This window comes from Pocillopora damicornis, chromosome 10, assembly GCF_964200805.1.
Source record: "Pocillopora damicornis chromosome 10, jaPocDami1.2, whole genome shotgun sequence".
NCBI lineage: Eukaryota > Metazoa > Cnidaria > Anthozoa > Scleractinia > Pocilloporidae > Pocillopora > Pocillopora damicornis.
In genome coordinates, this window is record NC_142679.1 from 10,514,066 (window position 1) to 10,535,193 (window position 21,128).

General features: G+C 35.7%; 2 protein-coding genes across 12 annotated transcripts; one reads left to right on the top strand and one right to left on the bottom strand.

Annotated features, from left to right (window-relative positions):
- Positions 1-585: 585 nt before the first annotated feature.
- On the bottom strand, positions 586-4,865 carry LOC113667609 (mitochondrial inner membrane protease subunit 1). Of its 8 annotated transcripts, none has more exons than XR_003445904.2 (7): positions 4,689-4,854; positions 3,846-3,905; positions 3,597-3,694; positions 2,716-2,785; positions 2,491-2,538; positions 2,013-2,248; positions 586-1,147 (listed from the first exon to the last, which is right to left on the bottom strand). XR_003445904.2 is itself a non-coding variant. In XM_027183458.2 (7 exons), exons 1-7 carry the CDS (start codon positions 4,791-4,793, stop codon positions 1,094-1,096), a joined length of 546 nt encoding a protein of 181 aa, XP_027039259.2. In that variant the 5' UTR covers positions 4,794-4,854; the 3' UTR covers positions 586-1,093. The 8 variants fall into 8 exon arrangements, 6 of the variants coding, with proteins under 6 accessions (XP_027039259.2, XP_027039257.2, XP_027039258.2 ...); XM_027183458.2 differs by having other exon boundaries at positions 2,109-2,219; XM_027183456.2 differs by having other exon boundaries at positions 2,013-2,219.
- On the top strand, positions 4,006-20,072 carry LOC113667611 (protein fuzzy homolog). 4 transcript variants are annotated; one of them, XR_016180433.1, is made up of 18 exons: positions 4,006-4,157; positions 4,839-4,967; positions 5,559-5,680; positions 6,686-6,770; positions 7,357-7,425; positions 7,535-7,639; positions 7,893-7,981; positions 9,288-9,396; positions 10,525-10,551; positions 10,641-10,709; positions 11,200-11,306; positions 11,924-12,015; positions 12,378-12,482; positions 13,093-13,228; positions 17,805-17,912; positions 18,128-18,188; positions 18,265-18,773; positions 19,263-19,875. XR_016180433.1 is itself a non-coding variant. In XM_027183462.2 (15 exons), exons 1-15 carry the CDS (start codon positions 4,149-4,151, stop codon positions 19,312-19,314), a joined length of 1,305 nt encoding a protein of 434 aa, XP_027039263.2. In that variant the 5' UTR covers positions 4,006-4,148; the 3' UTR covers positions 19,315-20,072. The 4 variants fall into 4 exon arrangements, 2 of the variants coding, with proteins under 2 accessions (XP_027039263.2, XP_089040951.1); XR_016180432.1 differs by lacking the exon at positions 19,263-19,875 and adding an exon at positions 13,669-13,894 and having other exon boundaries at positions 18,265-18,627; XM_027183462.2 differs by lacking the exons at positions 17,805-17,912; positions 18,128-18,188; positions 18,265-18,773 and having other exon boundaries at positions 19,263-20,072.
- Positions 20,073-21,128: the final 1,056 nt, after the last annotated feature.

The following is a 21,128-nucleotide window of genomic DNA, read 5'->3' on the forward strand; positions in this document are numbered from 1 at the left end:
ATTTTTAACTTCTGAGCATTTAGCCTATTCGAAACCGTGCCTGGCAGTCTGATCAGAAGCGTACAATTTCTAAGTGTTAACTTAGAAATTTCTAAAAGTTAACTTTTAAACTCTTTGCGGTGGCCAAGTTACGTTATCAACTCAGTTGATGATACTTAATTACCCTGTTGCACTCTCCTCACCGACGCAGTACCACAGTTTTTTTAGAAATTTGCCCCCTTTATTCATCTCTCTGGTTAATAGCCAAGTTCTCTTTAATATGATGCGCCTCGGGTTTCTCTCGCTAGTTAGGACTAAGTAAGAAATAATTAAGAGTTCTTTGATCAATCCACTTTTGATTTTCCCTCACTAGTTTAGGGTTAAATAAGTAATAGTGTGACATGTGAACACCAGGTATAGTTCTGTGCTCTTTCTATTAATCCATTCAAGTATGAAGGGGGAGGGAGGGGGGGGGGTTAATCTTAGACCTGGGGTTCTGATTGCCATTTTGGCACTCTAGGTGAAGAGTGATAGTTGCTGAGGAGTTTGGACCAAAATGGAGTCACATTGAACACATAGGACTACAAGAAAAAATTAGGCCTGATGTGAAGCCAACCTATTTATTTTTATTCAGTATTTTATCACCTATCCATAGTAACATATTTCTCCTATTTCCTTTCAGGATTCTTTGATATTTATGTACATACATTGTTTTTTCATTGCCTGCAGTGGAAAACCTTTTTTTACTGAGAAGGGATAAGGGGATATTTATCATCCTCTCCACTTTACTAGATGAAAATAATAGAAAGGGAATACAAAGTTCATTCACTTCGTTTTTTAGAGTTCTACAAGAGAGCAAGATACACACAATAATCATATACTTTACACTGTCATGTGACTGAATTGATTCCTTCATTATGTTACCTACGTAAGGTAGGTTCATACACTCATTACTTACTGTAATGATCTGGATGGTTAACCGCAATTAACCTGGTGAAACAATTTAAGAATATTTAATTCATCCTCTCTGATCAAGTCTTTTGCCATCTGAGTACACTGCTTTCATTTGTATCTGTTTTTTGGTTCCCACCCAGCTTATCTTCAACTTCTGGTATCATCTGTTGCTGAATGGATTACTGACTTTTCCAAACTCACTCACAGGCCATACCTGAAAATTATCAAATACATGGAGGGACTGTGGATGAAATCTGGTGCAGATTGTTTCTTAGGCTAAGATGTAATTTTTGAAAAAATCAAGAACATTTTTGACTTGTTGACTCTTAAATAGTAAATATCATTCTGCATGGGTTTTTGTCAACTGTTCTATGTTTCCAAAAAAAGAGTAATTCTATAAAACTCAGGGTAATTTGACAGTATATATCTTTTAAAGATTGGGTGATGATACATAGACAAAAATGCCAGATGAATGACTAAATTGAAGTTTTCTGTGTGTTTTCCTCTATAGCATAGCAGTATTCAAAACTCATTTCCATCAAAAAAGTAGCTTGCACCTGTTTTCCTTAAACCCCTTCAATGACAGTCATAAAATACAATCATCAGTCTCAGGAAAAAGGAGTTGTGGTGATCTTTTGCTCTTGTATCTTGCCTTACAAATAAAGAGGGTGGCAAAGGGTTTAAACATGACACTTGATAAGGGCCAAAAATGATAATAGGTGAATTTTCAGGAGAGGCAAGTGTGATTCATGAGTTTGTAAACCAGCATGAGGCATGATTTGCCTCCTGAAATAGATGTGATGTGAGGAGTTTTTCTTTCACTTCATGAAAAATTCAAGATTTCTCTGAAACCTCCCATTTGAATAATTTAAGATTTGAAGTTTTCCCTTTTAAATATGTGAGGTGTAAATCTTTATAAAATTCTTTCATGAAATGGGATCAGGAATCCCTTTGCTACCCTGTGACAAATGCAGACTTGTTAAAATGGATAACATAGAACAATTGAGGAAGCCTAAGTTAACAAGAAAATAATGCCTTCAAGTTATTGAAAAGACTCAGTCATACAATGATAATTGTACCTTAAATTTGGAAATGACCTTTCCAGTAAAGTATTCAGTTTTTACTTAATTTGGGATGACGTAACATCTCTGTATCACTAGCAACCCTGCCCTAACCTTGAAGCAGACCCTCCCTTGAATGAGTCCATAAGGAACTGGACCATAGTCCCTGGAGTCCTTGGAGTACTTGGGGTTATCACCAAGAAGCCACAAATGTCCTTTCGGAATCTTAAGCCAATACAAAGAAGATTGAGGTTCTGAAGTAAAATGCATCAACTTTCATTTCTACTTTGAGCTAACGATCACTTAACAAAAACACAGAGTCACTTAGTCCTAGTTAATACATGATGGTAGCATGGTCACTGGCTTGCCAATAACCAAAAAAGTCTTAGTAAGATGCAGGTGGTTATAGAATTAAACATCTTTTTAATGTTTTTAGGCTTGTTCTCAATTACAGACATATTGATTACTTCTCCTCAGTCTGCGGTCACAAACTTACTTCAAAGCTATCTTTTCCACCAGTGTCAGTTCTCATGAACTCCCCACCCTACAAGTGGGAAAACAAAAAGACCAAAGATCACATCAACTCTTCTGTTGTCAAATTAAATAAGTCTTACTACAGTTTGAAACAACAGTCTGCAGAGGACTTTATCAGGTTATTTCATTCCAATTTCAAACATTTTTTTACAGAGTTAATGCAGTACCTATTGCACAATATACCAACCATTGCAGCAATCCTCTTGCAAATAAGGTTATTTGGTTTCTCAGGAGACCTCAGAATGACAACATCTCCTCTGTAAGCAGCAACACATACAATTGGTCAGCTAAATATTCTCAAAATTACTACAACCCAATAGCTGCAAACAGATCTCAGTAAAAAATACTTTGTTAGCTAATTCAGTTATATTGAAGTTAAGTAGTCACTTAAAGCTGACATATTTATATCAAAATCACCATGAAGATAGAATAAGAAAGATGGCTAATTTTAAATTGGATGTCAAAACACAGAAAACCCATTATGTTATTTCTTCCTTAGATAACTGAGCCATCTAACTATATATATATATATATATATATATATATATATATATATATATAGGGGTGGCTATATAGCCTTACCTCCATCCTAGCATCAGCACTGCACTGATGAGGCCCAGAAGGCCGAAACAGTACTGTCTGCAGTTAGTTAGTTATATATATATATATATATATATATATATATATATATATATATATATATATATATATATACTGGAATTCCTTACAACATTGCAGATCCTAGCAATTAAAAAGAAAACACTAACTTGTCACATATGAACTTAGCATGTGACCTAAAGCTGTAGCACACAAACAAGTTTTCTTTAGCTCAAAAGTAGAGTTTCAGATGGCAAAAAACTCAGTCAGTCATCTCAATCTTGAGACAAGTGTCTACATCATTCTTTTGAGAAAAAGTAATTTATTATCTAAACTGCACTTTCTGAGGTGACAGGGTTCATCCAAACTAGGAAGAAATGATACATGTGTTGATAAGACTTCAAATTACAAATTTTTACTAGGAACCTAAAGGCCTCTTTGTACATTATTTCAATGGAACTGGCCACTTACTTTTTAATTGTTCTGAAATATGAACTAAGATGCTCTGAGACCACAATAACCCCATCTCCTTTGAGATTGAAGGTAGGAATCATAGATGGACCTGACACCTTGAATAATAAAAAAAAAAAAGACAAATAACAAAAACCTTATGAATTGTCAAATTAAGAACATTTTTTGTCTTTCTTTCTCTGTTAAAAGCTGCCATAATGTTTGACACATGCCATCAAAAATAATAAAACAAAGAAAAAGGAAAGCAACCTCAAAAGCCAAATTCCTTGTTCCAGGATTCTTGCCTTTCCAAATAATACAGATTATGGCCTAAGGCATAAATCAAAAGCCAATTTCATTAACAATGTTTGCTAGCATCATATGACAAAAAGAATAACAATAAGTAGGGCAGAGATCACATTCCTGGTTTGACATTTCCTTTTCCTTTGTTAGCATGTATGAAATATGAGATAAGAGGACGTGATTGTCATTTTGTGTTGATGACCGTTAATGGCATTTCATACCAGCAAGAAAACTGTTTCACTGCAATACACATAACAAGGAAATTCCACCATGGATGTTGTAAGTGAAACTTAAAATACTGATTAACAAAGCTATATTGCTAATTTTAATTTGCTGGTCGATGCTAAAAAAAAAAAGGATTTTAAATGCTTTCAAGTTTCATTCGTCTTTAAGCTTAAGTAATGAATTCGTAACCACAAAATACGAGTAAGGCATACATATGTACATAATGATGTTTATTTTGAATGAGAGATTCATCTTTTAAACACTTTTTCTCTTTGATGTATAACAAAAACATCTCTACAACAGACGACGAGAGAAATAATTATGATCAATTGATGGCAGGCCATATCACGAACGTTCCAAACAAATAATTTTTTATATCCGATTTTCCTCAACCGAATTTCTTAATCAAACCATCCTCTGTTCCTACAAACGCGAAAATCTGTGTGAAAGACACGGTTTTCAGAGGTTGATAGTAAAATCTATTTCAACGGATGCTCATCTACTTTGGACCTTCAAGGCAGCCCAAATTATCCACGGTCATTGCATCAAATTTCTTCATGCGGAAAAGGTAAAATTAATACATACCACTATCAATTGGACGACATGTTCCCATATGAAGTTAAGCACACAGCAAGCGCTAGCAGTCACGCATCCCCCTTGCAACAATTTACTCACAAGTCCTATAGTCATATGGTTCAGGTCACAGTCGTGTGCTTTCCGCCATCTCTCTATCAGCTGTCTGCGTTCTTCCGAACCTTGGACGCATGCGCGTGGCGAGAGTTCAACATGGCGGCATATTTGGTTTGCTTGACGACTGATGGCGGCATTCCACTGTTCACTAGAACGAAAGGAAACCTCCCACAGGTAGAGTGATTTAAAAGTGTATATAACGTAGTACATAAGTATGTTTTGTAATATTTATACTAGATGTGAAGGGGGCTCGACTTTTTTTCTGTGAGAAGTTTTTCATGAGGGCTAATAAACCACCTTGCAGCCAGAGAAACTTTGGTAACTTTCTGGATTCTATCAAATTAAATCAGTTTGTTTGCAAATCAAAGTTGGGGGGAGGGGAGGGGGGGAAAGACTGTGTTAAGTCTTTTTTCAGATATTATCAAGGAAAATTTTCCTTGTACCAATACCAGTGGGAGGGTTGGCTGAAAATGACAGCCTTTAGAAGTAGAACTGCTTGTCACATCACCTTGGAAACGTTAGAGAGGTGACCACACGGACATCACCAATTTTTCTGTTGGATAGTACAGCACATCCTGTGAACATGGGCTTATTTACTTACAACAAAAGTCATTACCAATTATTTTAAATGTGCATATAAATATAATGTAAAAATAAAGGTTAGCTCTGAATCAAGCTTCTGAAGCACACTGTAATACATATACCTGGCGTTTTTTGATTATTTTTGACATTTTTTGTGGTTATATGTTGTGTGTTGTCATACAGTTGCCTTTTCCTGTGATTGGATCACTTAATGGTGTGTGCATGTTTGCCAACAATCAAGATGTCACTTTGCTTAACACAGTCACGGATGATGCTAAAGTTGTCTGGAAGGTTTTTAATGAAAGGTGTTTTATTATTCAGTTTTATCTTTTTCTATTGAAATAATATACTATTGTCTTGAAAAAAGGGAACTTCAAGAGCTCCCAAACTTCATGACCTCCTGAAAGGTCTCAGGTCTTAGAAGGGTCATGCATATTGTAAAAGTTTGACTCCTCTTTGAAGCATGTGGAATTTTTCTTGTAAGTAATAGAAATCACCAGGCATGAAATGTATGATGTTTATGTCTAATGATATCAAAAGATCTAATAACATCTAGAACTTCAATAACTCAGACAAGCTTAAATGGGATTTCAGAGCATATGTGGTCTGTAACATTTGTAAAAAGTGGCAAGTTTAGCCTGCAATATGTCTGTCTCTATTAATGTTTCTTTCTTCAATTGGACTGCTCTTCTTTATCAACCAAAGGATTTCATTCAAGAGCTTGCAATCTATTACTTGATTTAAAAGTTGAAGTTTAATACAATCCATATATGCAAAGTTTATATGGTGCCTTTGTAAAGGCAGGCAATCATGAAGGGGCCACCTTTCGGAAGGTTAACCTTCTACACCCTTACTTCAGTATGCATCTTCTTCATACTGTCCTCTACACATTTCCTAAGGAGCTGCCAAGGAGAATTTGTTTAACAATCAAAACTTAGGTTGATCATTTTCTTTTTTCTCATGACCTATATGTTTGATTCAGGGGTGATATTCTAAGGAGAAATGAGATTCTAGTCACTCCTCAGGGTTAAAGGGTTAAAAGAGAAAAATATAACATTGTGAAAACATGTGTGCAGTCTTGTGGCTGTCTATCAGAGTTAGTTGCCGGAAGAGGCAGAGTGAATTTACAGCTAAGGACAACAAAATATTTCTTAGGAGTCTGAAAACATCTCCTCATTTGTGGGACTGTATTACAGATTAATTTTATAAGCACTAGATGGTTTGGGGATCAGTTATCAACCTGTGAATTCCCGTGTAATGCTAATTAAAAGTATTTTCAACTGAGTTCATTTTTTTTCATGTCGTTTCAGGATCACCTTAATAATTGTTGCCTCTGATGACAATGCTAGTGATTTGCATCTTAATAGACTCTTAGATTTTGTCTTTAATTCCATGGTAGGTGTAATATAATACATGGAAATTTGTATGCTTTTCCTATTGATGAGTACTGAGACCTACCTGTGATTAATACAAACTGAGTATTTTAAAACTGTAAGGCCATCTAATTGTATGTCTTCCCTTCACTTGCAGTATAACACTGATGATGTGTCTTCATGTGGTGGAGTGTAAATGATCTTAATAAAGATTTATTCAATCACTCACCTAAAACTTTTTAAAGATAATGGATGGTCAACAATGACCAAGTAGAGTGTTTAGGATAAACTCTTTGGGAAACACTGACAATTAACACATGCACCAGACTACATGCACTGATGTAACTACAGGATAGGCTTCAGATATAATAAACTTGTGATTGCTCTTTTTTATGATACAATCATGTCTGTGCTTTACATTGCACCACGTTATTATCAAATACAATACAATTTTTTTAATGCTGGAAATTGATCACTTAGATCCAGTTTGTTTAGTAATTATTGTGAAATTAACTTTTTTTTAGCATATAAATAACTGAAAACACATTTTTAGGATAACTCCCGAAAAATTTTTTACTTTAACACTGCTTGGTATTATTATATTTTAGGTTTTGTTATTAGGAATAGATGAGTTGACATCTTTCAGAAATGTAGAACTGCTAAAGAGGGAATTGAGAGTAAGTAACTTTCTTAGAGTTTGCCTCTGATTTCAGGTTTTCTTGTGTGTGCACAGTAGTTTACATGATAAAAATACATTTATATCAATTAATTGATGTATTTCTTCAGTGTTGTTATAGTTTGATTGACAGTCTCTTGGAAGGCACAGAGTTAACAGGAAACATTACTCAAGCTGTTGATATCATTCTTTGTCCAGATGTGTCATTTCTACAGGTACATTGTATTGCCAGTAAATATAAAAGCATTATAAACTCTGCAGAAGGATTGGAGCATCTTTACCTTGGGCTTAATGTGTAGAAATGCATTGCAAAGTGTTGCTTTTGGATTTTCCTTCCTTTTGATGGTTTTTCATTTTCTTTTTCATATTCAGCTTGTAAACCCTTACTGATTCACACAGCGTTCATTTCTTAGCATTTTATACACCGTTAGTTGTGACTTTGACATTTCTAACATTCTGTTGTTACAGGAGTTTCTGGATGCTTTTGCTACAGCAGTCAGCAGTGAGTTTGGATGTTTGCTTGTCATGGGAAAAGTGGCTGTAGCAACAGAACGATGGTAAGATTTCCTTCTTCTCACCATGTATTTCAATCAGCAGTTTGCTGTTTGTATCATTAAAAATATATATAGGTATTGAATCAAGTCAAGCCCAAATTTTACATGTATGTTAAGTTAATTGATATTAAAGATAATGCCACAGAATTCTAGGAGTACAATTTGATAGGGTAACTAGTTCTAGAAGTGTTACTCATATGCAGTAGTGATATTAGTTTAACCAAAGTAATGTTTACTCACTAAAGTTGACATCAAGGGGTTGGTCGTTGGTGACGCTACTATCGTGCAGTCCTGTGACTGCCATTAAAAACCTTGGGTCATGGTTTGATGAAAACATGAACATGGGCTGTCATATAAACAAGATGTGTAAGACCTTGTCATTCCACCTGTATAACATCAGAGGCATCAGAAAGTATTTATCTAAAGACTCCACACAAACACTTGTTCATGCATTCATCACTGCATGTATTGATTATTGCAATGGTTTGCTGTATGGTCTACCAGCTGCACATCTCAACAAGTTGCAACATATTCAGAACAGTGCTGCCTGACTTGTTTGTTCCCTTTCTTGTTTTTGTCATATAACTCCTACTTTGTTTTCCTCACATTGGTTACCTTTCTGTCTCAGAATTGAATTTAAATTACTTATTTTAGCGTTCAAGGCTATCCATGGGCTGGCACCTCAGTACATTATGGATCTAATTAACGTTAAACAACAATTCGGATGTATGATGTTACAATCTCAGTCTGAACTACAATTATTGCCACCCAGGACAATAACTAAGAAAACTTTAGGTGATAGATCATTTATGGCAGCTGCTCCTAAACTTTGGAACAGATTGCCATCAAATATAAGAGCAGTAAATGATCTTAATTGTTTTAAAACACTTCTTAAAACACATCTCTTTAGACAGGCATTTTCATGTTTGCTTTTATGGTTTGTTTTTAGTTAGTCAAATTGTATATTCTTAGCCTTTTATAGTTCATTTTCATATTTTATTTTGCTTAGTCTTATTGTATAGAGCATTAGATCATATCCACATGTATTTTGCACTATATAAGTTATAAATTATTAATTCTTAGTAATATTTATTAATTGCAAGTTTGTCCAAGGTTGAAAAATATATCTTTTGTATGCATCAGAACCTAATGAATATATAATTCAAGGGTCAATAGTTGAGAACTTGGGAGTTAAGTCTTGATTTGGACCTCAAAATGAGAAATGCAGTTAATTTTCCATTTGTCAGTATATAGTTGTTGATTGTGATTCTCTAACACAGCATTTCTGACAATTCATGGTGCATTCCAGGTGGGAGTTAACTGGCATGGAGACTGTCTTGTTGTCATTGTTGGTTCATTCCTTACCACCATGGTCTTCTCGTGATATACCTATATATCTGCCATATGGTAGTCCAAAGGTTTGTCTTTGTTTGTTTACTACTGTTATTGTTGTTATCTGAGAAAAGAAAATAGTAAGTTTTCATATGTGTAAGACTGACTTGCCTCACTATCAGACCTCCCCTTCTTCACCCATCATCTTTGTGCCAATATGTGTGAGTGACATGAAGATACCCGAATTCAAGGGATTTGAAAGGTTGCCTATTCAATGGTAATTTATGAGCAAAATATCCTTTAAAACTATTGCCAGCAAGGCCAATGCACCACAAAGGTGACAGCATCTTGATAACATACTACCTTGCCAACCTCCAAGTCCAGAGTCTGTCAGATATATCCATCTCATATATTGCAAAACATTTTGTTTTTTATCTTGCTTGATTTTTACAGTAATATCTCATGCATGTACTTTTATTTTGTACTTGTCATCCAAATGTTACTTTATTATCTTGCACACTTTTAGTTTTCCTTGTTTTGCAATTGTTACATTTGTATCTTATACACTTTTATTTTTTCTTGTTGTCCAATTGTTGCGTTAGTATCATGTGCAGTTTTTGTTTCTTTGTGTTTGATTTTTATGGTAGCATCTTGCACTCTTATAGTTTTCTAGTTATCTGATTGTTACATTAGTATATCATGCATTTTTGGTTTTCTTTTTTAATGTTTGATTGTTGCTTTAGTATCTTGCACACTTTTACTTTTCATTGTTGTCTGATTTTTGCATTTTAAATTTTTTTTCACACTTTTGGCTTTTCTAATTGTGGAATTGTTTTGTTAGAATCTTTTGCTCTTTTGGTTTTTCCTGTTGTGTGATTCTTATGTTTATGTAGTATTTTGTGCACTTTTAGTTTTCACTGTTGACTTATTGCTACATTAGCATCTCACACTCTTTAAATTTTTCTTGTCTGCTTGTTACATTAGTATCTTGTACACTTTTAGTTTTCCTTGTTATCTTTTTTCTCTTTTATATCTTGCACACTTTTTTTCTGGTTATCTTAATTCTTTTAACAAATTTTATTTTCCTTGAAAATTTTGAAAACTGGTATACCACAATACTTAAATGATCAACTGTTAACTGGGAAATAAATGTCAACTATTTGCTTGTCTTTTATGTTTCAAAAGTTGTTGACAAACTTTTATTTTATTTTTAGATTCCTCACAGGTTGTTAACATTTCAAGTAAGTTATTTACAAGTAGGTTTCTGCAATTATATATAAACATGTTTATGTGCTTTATATTTATTTCATGTCTCTGTTGCTGTTTCCAGCTCATTGAAGGTGTGGAGGTATGTGTGATATGTGGGCCTAAACCAACACTTCAGGATGCTGAAACCAAGGTACAGTATAAAGCTCACTTTAAACTAAACAGTGTTCTGTCGGTGTCTTCATATTATTTCATTCACCTAATTTAAATGAGATGCTAGGTTTAACTGACAAAAGGTTCAGTATGGTGACCATTCTTAAGGGTTTTACACAAATTAACTACTTTCATTATGTAAAAATCCTTGCTTCAGTTATGATATCCCAAAATGGCATATTATGCCCCTTTGGATTAGGCATAGAGGGTGCATTGTAACTTTAAGCATCACATTTTAAGACATGAAATGCTGCAATAGAGTTGAGTTTATGTAACAGATATCTAAGGAAAGTTGTAAGAATAGGCAACCTTTTGACTACTAATTTTGGCTTTGTGTGTACTTCCAATAAAGAAATTACAAGGTAGACTAGGTCAAAGTATTGCGTCAATGGAGTGGTCATTATGTGTGTTCCTAAACATCCCTTATGCTAGAATGTGTTTGTAGTTGTAATGGTATTTTTCATTCATAGTTTTTGGACCAGTATTGGAGACTTGCTATTGATACACTGAAAACCAGTCGCAGATCTCATCCAAGAAATCTCCCTGGTGATATGGTACTCGATAGTGGAATCCTAGGGTATCTTACTAGCAACTGTACATGACTATAATTATGTCTATTAATGCTACTACATCATGATCATAATTTCTTCATAAAAATACAAAGAGAAATACAGGAGAGTCCCATTACTTTGTAGGAATTGGCAACAACAATGAAGGTCATTACCCATCAAATGTTTTTGCTCACATGAGATTGGTCCATGTACATAGCACTTAACTGAATATTCTCCAGTTAAGGGAGAATCACTTGGAGAATATAACCAGATGTTCCCCAGTCTCTGAACCTTGTGTCCAATAGTACATGAAAATATCTTCTTTACCTTCAATACTTAGAATGAAAGAGCATTTTGCTGTTTCTACAGAAAAGCAATGATGCATGTTTGTTTTTAGTCTTACCAGAAGATAAAATCTATGCTTGTTTCAAGTCAAAACAGAGGCTGCTGTCTAGATAAGATATATCTAGGATGGAATTAAAGTCACGTGTCCACAAACCCAAGGATTTTCCGTAGTTGAAGAGATTAGGAAATTTATAAGTTTTACAGTCTGCAGTTCAAGATAATGACACTTCTTTGTTTTTACCTTTTGAAACTTAAAATATTTCTTTGAAGTGACTCTTATCTTGTGCACCTGTTCAAGGTTTGTGCTGGTGAACACAGATGAGCACAAGAGTCTGTCTAGTGTTCATCCATCAGGGGTGCTAACTGGTGTGGATCAAGGAAGTACCTCAGGTAAGGAAGGGCACATGAACCACTCATAGGTGGCTCATGATCAGGAGCTGTTCATGAGCATTATAAACAACATGAATTTGGCTTGTCAACATTAATTAACACATTTAGCTAATCCCACATGGGTAAGTAGAATAAGATCCTACCCATGTGAGACAATTGCAACTTTTTTATTCTGTTATTTCAAAATGTATGTTCCTATTATTTGAACCAAAAAATGGAGTTAGTTTAGCATCTGAATGATTAGATAAAAATGATGTTTTGTTTTCAAATATTTTATAAACCTACATGTTGAGGTAAGTCAGTTAAAGTACAATTACTGTACAATTATTTTTGAATTACCTTATGACTTTTGTTGTCAAAAGGAAGTGGAATGTCTACAGCTAAAAGAAAGTCAATTCTCGTGTCATTTTACAAGTCAGTTGTTGGTACTCTATTTCCTGTCCAGGAGCCAAATACCTCTGAACAAGGTAAAGTGTGAGTGGATGTTGATAAAAAGGTTTTTTATTATTTTTCATTATGTTGGTACGAAGTAAGTACATGCAGATATAAGTTACACAACCCTTGATAAAATGCAAATTTCAGCGATTTTAGCCCCCTTAAGCAGTATAGTTGTATCTTAAAGGAGAAATATTCCCCAGAAACCATGAAATTTTTTTTATCTCCTTTAAAATAATACAAAAAAATTGAGAAACTGATCTGAATCATAGCTTGAAATGCAAAAAGTTGAACAACAAGTGCCACCAATCTGAATCTTGAGTAGCTTCCATAATCAGGTTTGTTACAAATTTTTTTTCTATTTCTGCACAAGGATTTAAGAAAAAACATACTTTAAAAAGAGTCAAATTAAATTGTTTGTTGAGTGTTGCATGACCACTCAGACACTGTCACCTTTGGAAGGGTAAAGAAGCAGTTGCAGATTTGAATGAGTTAGAGATAGTACTAAGTACTTCTTATGGAAGTTGAGAGCCAGTTGAAAGAAGGGGGATCTATTAAATGTATGTTAAAGACAAATTTGTCTGTAACTCTTTTAGATCATTATCAACTGCCTGTTTAACATGGTGCAGTTTATTTACATAGATTCCCCCAGTGGTGTGTATCACCAAGCCATGGAGACTTACATATGTGCTAGTGATCATAAGTGTTATGCAATCCGTACAGCAACACATGAACTGTTCTTATTGTTTTCAAATGAAGTACCAACCTATGCTCTCGGGTAAGTGAAAATTGTGTCTGAAAATATACATACTATACATGTTTCTTTAGTGAGCTGAGTTTTAGAACCCTTTCGGTTTGTTAATTTGTTGGTGGAAGATTTGCAATTCGGAAGAATTGGGGTATTAAACTATAGGTTGTGCAAAAGCAGTTTATATAATTTAAGGGTTTAAGAGGGTTACCTATTTACAGCATAGGAAAAAAAAAATGTGGTGAATTTGAAATTCAGGCGAAATTCAAAAGTAGTTATAGTTGTTACTCTGGTTCCCAACTAACCAAAGAGCCACGTGACATGTTTTGATCAATCTGAATCCAGAATTGTGACACTCCCCCAAACTTGAAATTTTTGAGGTCACACAGGGTGAAAAAGATGTCACGTAAGAGGATGAAAATGATGTCATAATGTCACATGGATAGATATTTTTTTTAAATTTATTTTAGGGGGAAGTTTGGCCATACTCAAGAAATGATTGACTACACAATAAAGTCTGTAATCAGAACAAACATGTTTTTTTTTTATTGTAACCAAAGAATTCTTAGTTTACATGTAGGATGTGTACTCTCCCTGCTGGAAAGTGCCCATGTGAATTAATGTATCTTCCTCCATGATCTAAGATTGATGCTTTCTTCATACACATGATGAGTAGTTACATCATCTCTGAGAAAGGTAGTCTATTACAAGTTAGTGGTACAAACAGAGATGGAATTTAAAACTGAATGACAAATGGAAGCAAAAATCTCATTATAAAAACTAGTCATTCTGGAAAAAATTTCTTTTAAATCATTTTTGTACTACCTGAAAATGACTAAAGTTGCTTTTACTTCTTATCTTAAGGTTCTTACGTAAGGTTACCAACCCCGATTTATGGAATCTACCATTCCTTTTTTATGTATTTAATAACAAGAATAAAAAACAGAACAGAACAGAACAGAACAAAACAAAACAAAAACAAAAACAAAAACTACTTACAGAGTCACAAAAGAGACACTACTTACGTCACGATAATTACGCTAATTACAAGGATACGTTACTTACATTTCTGTTACTTACGTTAAAGATACTAACACTACTTACATCACAATACTAACACTACATACAATGGTATCACAAGTTACACAGCTTATATTTTAAAACTAAAATTACAGGGCTAATTGCACTAATTTCATTTCTAAAAATTGGCTACAAGTTATATTTTGAATTTCTTCTAATCCGTTACTTTTATTTTATAAATTATTTTCTTTTTTCTTCCTTTCTTTCTTTCTTTGGGACAAAAAACATATTCTATACAAAAGTATACTATTTTCATATATGTTCTACATATAAAGGAAGGACTGGGTTTGGAGTTCAAGGGCTCAGGAAATCTGATCCAGCTAGGATAGAAAAGCCGTCCATTTTTTGTGTGGATTGGTGACGTGTTTTCTAAGTGATGTATATGTTTCAGATGAATCAAGAAGTTGTTTCGAGTTGGATAAAGCTCTTTTGATCGACATATCCAAATATAGTGTTAAGCCATTTGGCAGCAAAGAATTTATTTGGAGTTTGAAATTGGAGCTGTCAGGCTTAAGACCCAAAATGGTTTCCATGTGTAGTCGGTTGTCTGTTGGGAGAATATGACACGACTGAAGCCATGTCGCAAGATTCTGCCAAAACATTTTTGTTTTCATGCATTGCCTGAATAAGTGCATCAGATCTTCTTTTTTATTATGGCGATTTCTTTAACAAATGGATCTTCTACTCTTAGGTTACCGACGTCTTTTTTGTCAAGATTTCCTTTAAAAAAGACATTGCCTCCATACTTTCTTTTCTCTAAAGTAAAGATAATTTTCCATTTGCTACTATTTTCAGGATCTAGATATTTGTTAATCCAAATGGCTCTGAGTGATTTTTTGAAAGATTCAATATCGATCATCACGCACTAAGTTATAATCTTCTCTTATTACAATCTCCTATTAAAATCCCATCGTACTTGAATCGGCTAAATGCTCAAAAACAGAGGTAAAAAATTTGGATCATCGTAGTTTGGAGCGTATGAATTTACCAAAGTTAGTTGTTTCCCTCTTGATATCACGTCACAAACAAATTATTTTGCTCATTCCATGTTTGATGATGTGTGCGCCATTACAAATTGCAAGTACTGCCCATGGTGATACATTGTTCCAGAGGATCAAATTGGGCTTTCTGCATGAAATCTTCTTGGAATTTCTGACAAATAGTTTTCAAGAGTTTGGCATCAGGAAAGCAATACTCTTTCATTTCCTCAGGCAAATTAAAATTCACAAGGCGTCGAATTTGTTCGAGGTACCAGGACTCGTATTCTTGTCGTTTGTCATGATGCATACCGTTGGGATCAAACATGTCACGCGGTGGCATGAGACCTTCATACTCTTGATTTTCACGGGTGTTAAACAAGAGAGGTAAAAGTCACTCTTGAGTTCTACGAGACCAAAAGCTTAAGGAAATGTAGCCAGAGAAAACTGAAAAAAACAAAAGGATTCCTTGAAAATGATAGGACCTGTCGTGACACAAAGGACTTTGATTCCTACACACACTTGATTCTCTACACAACGATGTTGTCTATAGAGTTCTTAGAACACAAACATTCCATCATATCCTTTCAGATTATGAAACAACAACATTACCACCGATTGTTCAAATTCATCTTCATTCACGGCCAATTCATCCAAGTAATCCAAAAAGTCCTCACAACAATTCTCTCCATAAAACACTACTGTGCCTTCATCTTCGTCAATCTCACAACATACCAGAATAGGATGATGTTCTCCTTCTTCATTCTGCATAGCATAGTAATCAGCATACACGAAAACTGGCGGATCTTTGAATATCAAACCCTCTTGATCCAATTCCTTTCCTTCTTTCTCAAGGCGTGCTATTCTAGCTCTTCTTTCTTCTGATCTTCTCAGATTTTCTTTCTTCTTCTTGTGCTGGTTAAATGTACCATTTGTGACTTCTCTTATCGACATACTTTGTATTCTTCGCAGACTTTGCAACTCCACAACAATGCTTAACCTTCACGGATCTTCAAGCCCCACCATGTGTCCATCTCTTCTTATCATTGCTTTACACTATCTTGCAACAATCAGGAAACTTCTTGTACATTTTGCAAACAGATTTTGCGCAGGAATTGGCACGACCCAAATGGTACTGATAACAATTTTGTCCGTTCTTCTCCGTAAAACGAACGAAGACAATTACCACTCTTTCCAGAAGGCTCCTCATGTCGACGGAACTCGGGACAATTCATGCGATAACACGACACACATTTCCTACCTTCACAAGGATGATGTTCGTAATCTTCCGTGTTGAATCCTCGGTCACATTCGTAACAGTAATACGAGCGATTCAAAAACACCAAATGATGTGCAACCATGATAATGCTCATCCAATTTCATCAATGAAATCTTCTTAGATGCTGAAGGACCCTTAGAAATAATCGTGAGATTTATCGATCGACAACACTTAAATCTGGTACTTGGGACTCGGTACTCTCTGAAACTCTTCCAATTCGCCCACTTTACATGGACCTTCTTACACACCTGCCAAACGGTGCAATTCACGCGCTTGAGTTTCTTGCACTGGTCGACCCTTGCGCATATTATCATACATCCGTTCTCAATTGACATCGTCGTCTTTGTGTACTGTGGCTTTCATGCGCACAACAAAGTTCATCTTTGTTTTCGATGCGTAGGACACTCTTAACGTTTTCAAACACCACTAGAAGGAGTACAAATCAAAGTGAATTCAGCTTGAAATTTGTCAAACCATTCCCCTGAATTTAATTTTTCTGCCAAGGTTTGCATTTAGGTCTGCAACTGCGGACTTCCTTCACAAATTCTTTCAATCTTTTCGATGCGTTTGACACGCTAACGTTTTCAAACACCACTAGAAGGAGTACAAATCAAAGTTAATTCAGCTTAAAATTTGTCAAACCGTTCCCCTGAGTTTAATTATTCTGCCAAGGTTTGCATTTAGGTCTGCAACAGCGGACTTCCTTCACAAATTCTCACTGTAAAACTCGCAGATCGAAACGCATGAGAATATCCGGCTTGTATATGGAAATGAACGACATGATGAGGAGCCACCTTTTCCCTCTTTTTCATTTCTTTAAGAATGGGTCGCTCCAAAACAGAAGTAATTTCTTGTCCCACACCATCGTCAGACGCAGGCGTGCGCAGTTCTTGCAAACAAACGGTAAATCTTTGCTTCGCTACTAAATTCTTTATCCAATTCTTACCAGGACCACTCGCACGAAATTCCATTTTGAATAAAGGCATATTTTCATCATCACTTTCTTCCTCTTCTTCGATCGCTTCAACAGCTTAAATAAATATTCGTCCGTAACACATGTCAGCTTCTTCTTCCACTTTCTTTCTTTTAGGCACGATTTCAATGACTAACATAATTTTCTCGTGCCACACCGTTCACTTTATAATTCAAGTAAAGCGCGTTCGATTCTCATTGGTCAATCAAACTAGGGGGTAGGGGGGTATCCCCTGTTTTTCGTGTTTGACCGGAAAAAACCTGTGTAAATTCACTCAGGCGAATATACGCATTTCAGCTTCGACAGCCTACATCACCCTGATTGCAAAAGACAGCTAGAAAATGGCAGAAAAGAAAAGACTTGACAAAAGAAGAAGAGGAAAAACGATCGTCGAGGGAAAAAGAGGTAAGTCTATTATGGGTTCTATGGATAAATTCTATAAGATAAATGTCCATAAGAGAATGATTAGTCATGCTGACATGCATGCCGTGGAACCTTCTAGAATGTTGTAATGCTACCAAATTGTTGTGCTGTAAGCTTTCGGAATGTCTAGAATACTTTGTGAATTTTTAAAATTTTATCATAAATCTTTCTATCGAAATTTCTTATCGTATTTTCAGAACAACCCATGGATTCCGTCGATCCATTAATTAATCCAAAATTAATCACCTTAGCAACTCCGTAAGTATAAAATTGTCCAATTTTTTTTTCATTCCCTGTAATCACCGGTAATATCATCTCTCAATTCTTCTTTCAGAGTATCGTCATTGCTACAAAGGTTTGGACGAGTCAGCCTTCGACAACGACGAACAATATCACACGGAAATAGTGAAAAGAGACATGACACAAGGATACAATTTCAAAGAATGTTATCTTTATTGGCTGAGAGATTTTTAAATCTTTTTGTACACAAAATGCGACAACAAATACAAGGATTAAACGATTGGGCTCTTTGCAGCAGGGAGAGTACATTTGACGTCCCAAATGCCAACTAAGGATTCTGTTGTTACAATAAGAAAACATGTTTGCTTTGATTGCAGACTTAAGTGTTGTCAATAGTTCATTGCGCATGCGCGAATTTCCTCCAAAAGTAAATTAAATGAAATAATTTCCATCTGCGTGACTGCGTGACAATATGACGTCATTTTTCCCTCTTGCGTGACATAACCCCGTGTGACTCCAAAATTCAGTTTCGGGGTGTGTCACAGTTCTGGATCCTGATTGGTCGAAACGTGTCACGCGGTACAAAATACGGCTCTGTGATCGGTAAGGACCTAGAGTAACCACCATAACTACTTTTTACATACTGACCATGTCTAAAGTGGTAGCAAAAAGGATCCAGCAGATTTTAATGACAAAGGTTAATTTAGTCATTGCCTCCCAAGCCTCCAAATAGTTTGCTCAAGAAACGTTGGTTGAAAGACTCTGCTTTTGCTGGCTATCCTGGAAAGGAACTTTCATGAACCACCAAAAAGAAGAAAATGCTGTGTAGAGAAGAAATGAAGTTTTCTTTAACGCACAGAAATCTTGAAACACATTTTAGTTGACCAACAACAGTAGCGGATCCAGACCTTGAGCTAAGGGGGGGGGGGGGCGGTTTTTTGTCGCTTGCCTTGCTGGCATTTCTTCCTTCTGCGATTCTTTTTTTTTTTTTTACCCAAAATAGGGAGGGGGGATGGATCCCTCAGATCTGCCACGGAACAATGCACGTAGTATTTTTGAGTTAAAAGGTTTAAATAAACATTTACCTTGCAGATCTCTAACTAGTGCTACACTTGCTCTTCTAACCAAAGGCAAGCTGGTATGACCCTGGGTACTCACCAGTCAGACGTCATCCACTGCAACCTGTATTGCTGATCATAATGAGTCTTCACGAGAACTTTGAAGAATCCCGGCATCTTTACCGCGAGATATTCTTTCGCCAAATTGCAACCTGCTACTGTTGCACTTTCTTCACTGGTTCGCCTTGACATGGTGCTCTAAGTGTAGCAAAGTCTCTGGCAACTGTATCATGTGAAAGTCTGCCAATTTACACGGACATGTGTCAGAGTGCCTGTGTCATATGTACAGAATTAGTGTTTATATTCGCACAGTTATTAAAGCCGTCTAGAGTGAACACGTATCTTTGTACAGATTTTGAATGAAAAACAAAACAATGAAAGTTCAAGGTAGAGCTTCAACGATATTAGCGGTTGATGAAATTTAGACATTTTTTTGTTTCCTTTCTGGAAAAGAATTTTTGAGAAAAAAATTTAAATGAAAAAGGCTTCTTAAAAAGTCACCAAATCAAAAAAGTCTTTTCCAGCCTTTTCTGTTGTTGATGGAGAAGTTACTTATTAAATGTTCCCACCTCTCTTGCGTGTAAAAATCGCCTTACTTTCCTTTCCCCATACTAATGAGTTAACCAAAATATCGTATCGAGGTAAGTCGGCGATTGGTCATTCAAACCGCATGGCATGACCTTTTTTTTTTTTTTAATGTGTAATCATGCAACGGGAACGATTTGAACACCTGCTGATGTATGATCGTGTAACCATCACTATAGAATTAAAGGATTTGAAACTGTTACTTCTATTTACAACTAAGATTAACTTTTGGATTTTAGATCGAATTACACTCGAGAGTATTACGAAGTAATACAGACGAGTAAAAGCAAGTTCGATGAAGTTTCTCTTAGTCTGTACTCAGAGGGTCCCCAATAGGGTTCTTTGATCCCACGATCCCGACTAAAACTTTTTTCTCAGTCCCGTAATCCCGACGGTTTATACCGGCCAATCCCGATCCCGATCATACAATTTTGTCTTAGCCTATTTCCTAAACCTAGAAGAGCCTCTCTGGTGAGTGATGACTTTCTTAACCGGCATTGATTCGTTAAAGTATATAGTCACCGTAAGGCATGAGTTTATCGCTTTTCACCAAAATGATGATGATGATGTTCATTTTAGAAGTTTTCAAAGTTTTGCACGAATAACGTGGGCTAGTCACGGTAACGACTTCCTTTCATTAAACTTCGATCACGGACAAACGTATCAGTACAAGCAGGTCAGTATCAAAGAAACGAATAAATATTTCAACAAGTGTATAAAACACTAAAGGTCATGGCAATCCCATAGTTCCATAACAACGGAGATAAAGAAAAATTAACTGAACACAATTATGCTGTTGAAGCGAATACTTCTTCCGAAGCAGGAACCCCTTGCGAGGTAAAAATCAGCCTCTCGTTCCAAAGATAGAATTTCATCATCATCACTCGGGAAATCGTTCTCCAATATTCCATCTTCCTCTTCGCCTTGTTGCCCGCGGTTTTCTTGCTGCTCCTCGAAGTCAGAGCGTTCGAGGCTGATTGGTTCAACCGGCTGAATTTCTCTCTTACGGAGAGCTGATGCACTGCTGCAATAAATGTTTACATCTTCTGCATGCTCTGTGGTGCCATCGGGCCATCGGCACAGGTGGTTACGGTTGAATTGCTAGTATGGCGGACGGGATCTGGCACGTTCGGGTGCAGGATACCAAAATAATTTTGATTTGTTAAATAGTACGCCGCCCAATGGGTTGTCCTCATCAAGCCCTCTGAGGCTACACTTCCAAAGTTCCTTGTGTAGTCTAACACCATGAAAAGTT